Source organism: Melanotaenia boesemani, chromosome 6 (assembly GCF_017639745.1).
Source record: "Melanotaenia boesemani isolate fMelBoe1 chromosome 6, fMelBoe1.pri, whole genome shotgun sequence".
Lineage (NCBI taxonomy): Eukaryota > Metazoa > Chordata > Actinopteri > Atheriniformes > Melanotaeniidae > Melanotaenia > Melanotaenia boesemani.
The window spans coordinates 19096126-19105835 of record NC_055687.1 but is presented as its reverse complement, the minus strand read 5'-3'; the positions used below and the strand labels follow the sequence as shown (position 1 = coordinate 19105835).

Genomic DNA, 9710 nt, shown 5'->3' with positions numbered 1-9710 from the left:
GTATCAAACTGATAGATCTGTGCCTCGTTAGTTTGCTCCAAACGGACATTAATTAGGATTTTTACAACTTCCATTCATGTTTGAAGCAAAAAGCTAAACTTAAGATGTAAATTCGACACCCTACTGTAAAACTTGTGTTTATGTCGCATCTCATTTCAGCCATGTCTCATCGTTTTACCATGTTTATTTTTCTTATGTTCTGGCAAATGGTCTTTAGTATTGATAAAATAGCTGCTACATCTTAGTGAAAAAAAAAAAAATCTAATAATTAGTCCCACTTTTTATGTCAGTTTCCTTCAAGAAAACTTAAGTTTTTAAATCAAATTATCTCAAACTCACAAAGAAAAACAAGTTTGGTGCTGTTGTGGGCATAGAAGATCTGGTCCTCTGTAAATGGATGAACAAAGAAACAGGCCCCTGCTTTCAGATGAGTACAAGGACTGTAGACCAAAAGATAGACTAAAAGATAAACGAATCACCATTCAATTCCTTGTATTTTAAGTTCAGGGATATTTAGGATATATTTTCATTTTAATAATTCATGCTTGTGAACATTTTTCTATTTAGGTAATTTTGTTAGTTTTTTCTGTCATACTGTTCCTTATTTAGATTGTTTTACGTTTCAGTTTTTTTTTTTTTTTTTTTCCTTTTTATTTTGAAGCTGTTGATTGTTGTGTTTTTTATTGAGAATTTTCTGTCTCTGTGAAATTTAGCATCTCTTTATTATTTATTTATTTGCCACTTTGACTCCTTTTATTTCATGGGTCTATATCCGGCGGACCAGTTTCATAGCATGTGAATGGGTAATTTAACTACATTTCTGTATTGATTTCCAAAACCTTACATCATTACTGTTGGTAAACGTTCATGTTCTGAAGTTAGTTTTTAGATTTAAACTAAGAGTTTTGTCTGTAAAGTGGATAACAATTTACTCTTGGTTCCCCCTAACAGAATTACATGTTCATATGTAGGAGTTTAACGCTGCCCGCCGTCTTTGGCCTCCAGGGGGCGCCGTTTCTTCGATAGTTTCTTTGTTTTGCTTTTTTTTTTCCATCTCTTGTCCGCTACCCGTGAGCTCAGTTAAAGGGTGGCTGGTTGTTTAAAAAAAAACAAAACATTTTTGTCATGGCGGAGGACAGTGAATCCGCAGCCAGTCAGCAAAGCCTGGAGCTGGACGACCAGGATACCTGTGGGATAGACGGAGACAACGAGGAAGAGAATGAACATATGCAGGGGTGAGGGTGGCCTGTACGGTCCGACTGGGAAACGCAGTAACGTTATTTCAAGCAGCCTGTTTATGTGAGGCTAGCTCAGCTAGCAGCTAATGTTAGCTGACACAAACACAACCAAGCTGCAAAAAATACCGTCATTTATAATAAGAAGTGTTTTTCTCAAGTATGCGAGGCAATGTGGCCATTACAAATTGTTTTTCCGCACATTTATGCACCCAGGTAGCGTCCCGACTGAATGACATGATGGCCAGCCATTAGGACAAACCGTTAGTTAGCTAACAGCAAGTAGCTCAGCTGTCATTCGTTGCTATGGTAGCTAACGTTAGCATTGTGTGTGAGTCCACAAAGTCAGTCTCCGTCTATTGCTGACCTGTATGTCTGTTTTCATATCTGTAGCAGTCCAGGGGGTGATTTGGGAGCCAAGAGAAAGAAGAAGAAGCAGAAGAGGAAGAAAGAGAAGCCAAGCTCAGGGGGAGCCAAATCTGACTCTGCCTCTGACTCTCAGGAGATAAAGGTGTGATGATGATGATAGTCTTGGTAGTGAAATGTGCACAAACCCTTTCAGAGCACGAGCTACCAAACAAAACCGTTACAAGACAGAAATCCAGGTAGCAAGTTAGTAGCAAAGACCGAATCATTGTCCATATACAGATAAACTGCAATCCAAGGGAAATACACAGTAAACGTTATAATGCAATGGCGCTGATTCCGAAATAACCCAAGTTATTTTGGCAACTTTAATCATTATGGTAGTAACCCACAGGCTTGAGGGAAATTGCTGTCATTCTTGTATTTTTGCACAGATACTGCTAGAGCTATCATAAACATGATCTCCATGATATTTGACTCTTAATTATAATTTTATGGATTCACAGCAGGAGAGCAAAACGGTGGTTAACATTGATAAGTGAGAGAAACATCACATTTTTATTAGTTTCACTGAAATGATTTTATACAGAATAAGGAAGGCTATTATGCAAAATGATTACAATCGGGTGATTATTTAAAAAAGTGATAGGCGTACTCAATAACTGGTGTGAAAAATCAGGATAAACCAATGTTGGAGATTTTTGAAGCATGAACACTACATACACTTAACACTACAGGCTATTGCTTCCCCGACCTTAGAAAAAGTATGACCATGTTTAGATCTTTATGCAGAAATATGTAAATATGTAATCATGAATGAAAGGAAGCAAAAAACAGTAAGTTGCATGTAATACAGATTTAAACGTTGGAATAGTCAAATATACAAGCACACCCTTAACAAGGTCAACACTCAGTGCGGATAGATATTCACAATAGAACTTGTGGACATGAATTAATATAAAAGCAATTTACAGATAATATTTAGTTGCCAATGATTTGATCTGAAAGGCAAAAATAAACCTGTGTTGATCCCTTGTAAGGTTCAGAGTATATGTTTAGATATTTCTTTTTTTGTTGTTGTTGTTGTTTTATACTTTTGTGTCTATATTATGTTGGGCATTCATGCTTTTGCATAATGATGGATGCAAACTGCACATTTTGCTTCATATTGTCCTCAGACCTATTTACATACATGCCCCTTCTTTGCATTCAGAACCCTGGCCTGCCTATTCAGAAGCTGCAGGACATCCAAAGAGCCATGGAACTGCTGTCCTGTCAGGGTCCAGCAAAGAGCATCGATGAGGCAGCCAAGCATAAGTACCAATTCTGGGACACTCAGCCTGTCCCAAAATTAAGTAAGTGCCAAATAAAATTATGCAGAATCAACAAGTGCAGTGTTTATTTATTTTATAGATTTTTTTTTTTTTTTTAAATAATTTTCTGAATAATTTTGTTGCAGAAATGCAGGAGGAAGTTATGGCCTTAATTTGGTATCATAAACAGTGTCACTGGTGCCCTCTACTGGTTTTATTTCATGAATCTGAGTTGCTCAAACTCGATGTCCAAAAAGTATGTCAGCTGTGATGTACAGTAAGGGTCCAGGCATTTTAATTAGGATATCTTCAGTGGTTTTAGATGAAGATATTTCCACATTTATTGCCCAATAGTTGCCCTTTTTTGTGGTTAATTATCTTGTAAGAGAACAGCATGATGTGCAATAAAATGGTGAAGATTGGAAACTGACATACATTTGCATTCAGAGAGAGTCTAATAAAGTTCACCTGTAAAGGTTGTAGTACAATTCAGGTACATTCTGACATCACAGAATATACCTAACTTTTTTGTGAGTATATTTATTATTCACTGTGAGCTTTGCTATTTTTGTAGATGAAGTTGTGACGAGTCACGGGCCAATTGAAGCTGACAAAGAAAACATCAGACAGGAGCCATATTCTTTACCTCAAGGCTTTATGTGGGACACTTTGGATCTCAGCAATGCAGATATTGTAAGTGGACAGCTTATCTACAGCACTTAAAAATGATAATATAAAGAAAAAATTAATAATTAGCCATGTCTTTCTTTTTCAGCTGAAGGAGTTGTACACATTGCTAAATGAAAACTATGTAGAGGATGATGATAACATGTTCAGATTTGATTATTCCCCTAGCTTTCTGAGATGGTAAGGAATTTTAATGGGCTTTTTAAAAATCTCTCATTGTATATGTTTATTCTGTTGCTAAATGTCTCCTGTTGTCTGCTGTCAGGGCTCTACGTCCGCCTGGCTGGTTACCACAGTGGCACTGCGGAGTGAGAGTGTCCTCAAACAAGAAGCTTGTTGGCTTCATCAGTGCCATCCCTGCAGATATACGCATCTATGATACGTGAGTGCTCCCAATATAAACATTTGGAGCAAGATATGAATTAATGGAAACCCTTTTGCTCTAATGCACTGCCCATCTTCTTTGGCCATGTTGCTGCAGGATAAAGAAGATGGTAGAAATCAACTTCCTGTGTGTTCATAAGAAGCTCCGTTCAAAGCGTGTTGCTCCTGTTCTTATCAGAGAGATAACAAGGAGGGTGAACTTAGAAGGAATATTTCAGGCAGTTTACACTGCTGGAGTTGTACTGCCTAAACCTGTGTCTACATGCAGGTATGACATGATGCATTCAAAATTACAGGACATGGTGTCTGAAAGAAGTTACATCTGATCTTGTATTCTCTGTCCAGGTATTGGCATCGATCACTGAACCCCAGAAAGCTTGTGGAAGTAAAATTCTCCCATCTGAGCAGAAACATGACTCTACAACGAACCATGAAACTTTATAGGCTACCAGATGTAAGAACTAGCGCCTTCTAGTCAAAAATCTCTTTGCTTTTTTTATAAATGGAAGAAACTCAGCAATTTTCTCTTGTTCTCTCCACCACATGCAGAGTACCAAGACGGCAGGTCTGCGGCCGATGGAGAGGCGTGACATCGGACAGGTCACTGATCTGCTACAGAAATACTTGAAACGGTTCCAGCTTGCACCTTCAATGGCTGAAGAGGAGGTGGCTCACTGGTTCTTACCGCAGGAAAACATAATCGACACATATGTTGTAGAGGTATATGGACTTGTCCTCAAAGATGCACTATATAACTTTCCGATCTTAAATCTTACCATTCCTGATTCGTTTGGTGGCACAGTGACATTTTATTATGTACATTTCTGGAGCCATTGTTGCCCATCAGCCCCCGAGGCTGAGAAACGACACTTAACAACTTTTGCTTCTGTATGACGTTGCAGCTGAGTTTCGCTTTATGGTGCGTAAAGTGAAACTTGCTAACGTCACGCAAGCAAGCAGATATCAACACACTGGCTGCTTTAAACACACACTGTAGCTGATTTTGCAAAGAAATGTAAGAAGACATTATCAGCGGAAGAGAGGAAAAGAAAGAGACAGAGCAAGAGATAAGACAAGACTCAACATAGAACTCACTTTTACTCTGTCTGGCTCACAGTACAGGTAGGATGCAAGACTGATGCCAAATTAGCCTTCGATAGGGGGTATGTCACTGAGAAAAAGTTTTGTAGTGCATCTTTAAGCTGTTTACTTCTGACTCTTGTATTTTACAAACAACTGATGTACTTGACTCTTTCTTAGGGTGCAGATGGCGTGCTGACAGATTTTACTAGTTTCTACACTTTGCCTTCGACTGTGATGCATCACCCTCTCCATAGGACCCTGAAGGCAGCGTACTCTTTCTACAATGTTCATACACAAACACCACTACTGGACCTAGTGAATGATGCACTGATCCTGGCCAAACTGGTAATGTTATTGTCTACCATAACACATGTGCCACTAAATTAAGTCTTTAAAAGTATTATCACCTGATAATGTTAGAATAAAAAGATAAGATTTCTTTATTATTTCCTAATTTAAAACAGGACTTTTCTTTCTTTTCTTTTTTTACTGTGGGACTTACTATGTTCATTCTTTGTGTTTAACAGAAAGGTTTTGATGTGTTCAATGCCTTGGATCTAATGGAGAATAAGGTGTTTCTGGAGAAGCTGAAGTTTGGGATAGGAGATGGAAATCTGCAGTATTACCTCTACAACTGGAAATGTCCCCCTATGGACCCTGATAAGGTCAGCAGCATGGCTTTGCCCTAGAAGGCTGAGCACATCACCTCATTCAACATTTGGTGAATGAATTAAATAATACATTGCTCCTTGATTTACGTAGCAGTGTAGATGTGGACAGTAAATAATTGAGCTTTATATAATACTTACGTTTTCAGCTTAAACCATCACAAGTTATGGGGAATGAAAAGTTGTAGTCAGATAAGTTAGCTCTTCTGCTGAATGTGGATCACTTTCTGACTTTTAATTCCCAGAGGCTCAGTTGTGATAAATAAGGCTGTAAAAGTGAAAAATATCTTGTAGGTGTTGGTATATTTGCATAAGGATATGTGTATGTTGTCCATTTCTATCATAATGTTTTAAATGTGGGATTCTTGGCTGGAGTATTTGAAGTGTTTCCAGACCATGTCATTTTTTTCGTTGGATTGTAGGTGACTGTCTTGACAGTGATGTCAAAATCCTTTCTTTGATTGCTATGTCATGCAGGTTTTACGTGTTACCTGCTTTGACACACCTGGCTTAAAATAACAGGTCATTGTGAAGAACGTGACCAGAGAAATTTTATTTGTACAGCAAATTGGATGTACAACCAAAAGCTTTACGGGCACAGAGGATCATTAAAAAGTACATTGAAAACAAACTTGAAAAAGAAATTAAAGACAGAAAAAGCTAAAATAAAATGCTAGAAATAAAAGTTACAGTGTGAGAAGTGACAATTATTTTGATAAAAGGCAGCAAATGGAAAAGTTTTTAATCTTGATTTAAAGCACCTGAGAGTTTCAGCAGACCTGCAGTTTTGTGGGACTTGTTTCCACACGTGAGAAGCACTAAAGCTGAACGCTGCATCTCCATGTTTAGTTCTGACTCTGGGAACAGAAAATAGATTTGACCCTGATGACCTGAGGGATCTGGTTGGTTCACAACGAACCAGAAGATCCTTAATGTATTTTGGTCCTAAACCATTTAGTGCTTTGTAAACTAAGAGCAGGATTTTGAAGTCAGCTCTTCGTACAGACAGGAAGCCAGGGTAAAAATCTGAGGACTGGAGTTTTATGATCTACTTTCCTGGTTTTAGTGAGGACTCAAGCAGCAGCGTTCTGGACTAATTTCAGCTGTCTGATGGATTTTTAGGAGGCCTGTGAGGACAGCATTACAGTAGTCCAGTCTGCTAAAGATAAACGCATGGATAAGTTTTTCTAAATCCTGCTGAGTCATCAGTCTTTTAATTCTTAATATGTTCTTTAAGTGATAACTTCTGACTTCACAAACATTATAACTGCTAAAATTCAGGTCTGAGTCCATGACTACCCCCAGATTTCTGGCTTGGTTGTTAGTTTTTAACTTAGCTGTATTGAAGCTGAGTTCTGACTTTTAATCTTTCTTCCTTGGCTCCAAAAACTATTTCAGTTTTGTCTTCATTTAACTGAAGGAAGTTCTGGCACATCCAGTCTTTAATTTGATCGATACAGTTGATCAGTGTTTGAATCAGACTGTAGTCTCCTGGTGAGATGGTTATGTAGATTTGTGTGTCATCAGCATAACTGTGGTAACATATTTAGTTATTTTTAATTATTTGAGGTTGTGGGTGCATCTAGATGTTGAACAACAGTGATCCCAGGATGGCGCTTTGGGGAACTCCACAGGTTATTTTAGTTCACTCAGATTTATTGTTACCTATAGACACAAAGTAGTCACTGTCTTTTAAATGGGACTCAAACCAATTAATTGTGGTGCTAGAAAGTCCAACCCAGTTTTTCAGATGGTCTAGTAAGATGTTATGGTTGACAGTGTCAAATGCAGCACTGAGATCCAGTTCTACAAGGACTGAAATGTTTCAGCTATCTGTGCTCAAGTGGATGGATGTCATTGAAGGCCTTAACTAGAGCAGTCTCAGTGCTGTGCTGTGGCCAAAAACCTGACTGGTAGACATCAAATCAGTTGTTTGTTGGGAAGTTTTATCTTTTTTTGAAAGACACCTTTTTCTATAATCTTTCTAAAAATGTGGAGATTTGATATCAGCCTATAGGACCAGAATTTGACACCTGTGTTGTACAAGGTTTTCACTTTGTCTTGTTTTAACAGTGGTTTTATCAAGTGCTTGTCAAGTTTTTTTTTTTTTTTTATCTCAGATTAAAGCTTTAATGTAAGCTGTATTACACCGGATCGTTCAGCTTTTCTCCCTGGTAATAATATGTGTTTAATATGTGTATTTGCAGATTTTTGCACACTCGTCTAACAACAGGTTGATCTTTGTGTTTAAGGTTGGACTCGTCCTTCAGTAGCAGCTCTCTTCACAGCTGCTACGTAAACACACACGGTTGTCTGTGACCTCTGGATAATCCTAACCTGGACATGCAGGTCACCCAAGCTCGACAATGAGAACTACAACATTAAAACTAGCCTGGTGACCAAGTGGTGGTTTGACCAGCACTTGTGTCATCAAGAGCATTCTCAGACCACCTGGAGGTGAAAACTCTTAAATCATCATCCTGAATGTGAAGTCATGCTATGCCTGAGATATTCATACAGTCCAACACTCCTGACCTGCATTTAAAAGACAACCAGTTCAAGAGGATGCCTTGACATTGTGCATTTTCTTTAGTTCTTCATTTTCAACAGGCAGTTGTGAGAGGCTGGCATGTCTTTAAGTTTACTGGAACTATGTAAATGATAATCAACAAGAAAACAAGACCAGATATAGTTAACTACTTTTTACTTTTGTTATCCTCTCCAAACAGTTGTGTCGCTGCTCCGCATATCGTCTCCCTCCTCTTTCTTGTCTTGGTCAGTCATGTGTCTCTGCTGGCTGTTTTTGGCCTCAGTAGAAATAGAAATGCTGAGAAGTGTTTCTGACACATTAAGAAACACAATGATTCCAGCAACAACAAAAAAAATCTTTTAAAAAATAAACTTGGTCACATATAAAGCTACACAAACAGTGTCAAGTAACACACGAACAAGAAGGGTGTCATCCACCTGGTGCATTGATATACATGTTTCTGTTTAAAAAAAAAAGATATATAGTTGACTGTACATTTAAAGTCAGATCATATTTATTCCTGTAGTGTGAGTTTGGAATTTGGTAGTGCTGATCCAACGCATTTTCCTCATAAGTTATTTAAAAGTCAGAGTTTTTTCAAAGTGGGTCAAAATTGTTTCTAATGAAGAATGTATTGCATTGATGAAGCACAATTTTCTGAGTTTGTAAACAAGCAAAAGGACCCTTATTTGGAGGATCTGATCCCACAACACAGGGGTTGGAGTGTACACTTTACAACTTTCGTTTTTACTTGTGATGGAAGCTGTTTTTATGTTATGAATCTGTCTAGAGCTGAGCTTTTTATTACAACTTTACACCCATATGTGTGGTAATGAATACTGTTGAAGTCATTCAGGTTGTTGAACGCAACATTGTACGGTTATTTGCATGGCACTGTTGTGCTGTTAGGTTACCAAAGCTGTTGATAGTAGCAGAATAAAGTTGAGATGGCCAGTGCAAAAGTAGGGCAGTGAGAATTAAAAGCAGCAAACTAGACTTGAGTTTTGTACAAGTAGTTTCTGTTTAGAAGCTGTTTTATTATGTTAAAATAGCTTGTTTACTTGGAAACGAGGGTTTTTAAGCAGCCAGTGTTTGTTTTCTTCTTTTGATTTAATCATTGCCAGAGCAAGCCTTTGCTGCAAAGAAGTGAACAAGCCGCAACACTTCTTAAAAACACAAATTCACTAATCTGCTCGCCTGCAATGAGGTGTTAAATATGTTAAATAGAATTGAGTTCAACACCTAATAATTTAGTGGCAGGTACAGTGGCTGAATAAACCAGAATAAACCATAAATCAGGTTGTGAGCATGTTAAGGTCTATTTGTATTGACTTCTCTGGATTTATTTTTTTTCATGGTACTGTACTTTGTGTGGCAGAAAGATATCCGGTAGGTCCTTTTTATTTTAGTGTTGTGCAGCTAAATGTGTGAAAGTCGTGATATT

The 9710-nt window shown here is 37.9% G+C and overlaps 1 protein-coding gene across 1 annotated transcript; it reads left to right on the top strand.

The window, feature by feature from the left end:
• The first annotated feature begins 987 nt into the window (after positions 1-987).
• nmt2 (N-myristoyltransferase 2) lies at positions 988-9538 on the top strand. Its single transcript, XM_041988368.1, has 12 exons — positions 988-1235; positions 1629-1746; positions 2815-2956; positions 3489-3607; positions 3690-3781; positions 3867-3983; positions 4083-4253; positions 4331-4439; positions 4535-4705; positions 5246-5413; positions 5596-5733; positions 7989-9538. The coding sequence occupies exons 1-12, from the start codon at positions 1126-1128 to the stop codon at positions 8007-8009; spliced, it is 1476 nt and encodes a 491-aa protein (XP_041844302.1). The 5' UTR covers positions 988-1125; the 3' UTR covers positions 8010-9538.
• Positions 9539-9710: the final 172 nt, after the last annotated feature.

What these genes read in the sequence shown, in the direction of transcription:
- nmt2 (XM_041988368.1), top strand. Translation starts at nt 1,126, where the DNA reads ATGGCGGAGGACAGTGAATCCGCAGCCAGTCAGCAAAGCCTGGAGCTG. An exon ending in AAACCTGTGTCTACATGCAG is followed by an intron (nt 4,254 to 4,330) that starts GTATGACATGAT and finishes TTCTCTGTCCAG; the next exon opens with GTATTGGCATCGATCACTGA. An exon ending in AACTTTATAGGCTACCAGAT is followed by an intron (nt 4,440 to 4,534) that starts GTAAGAACTAGC and finishes CACCACATGCAG; the next exon opens with AGTACCAAGACGGCAGGTCT.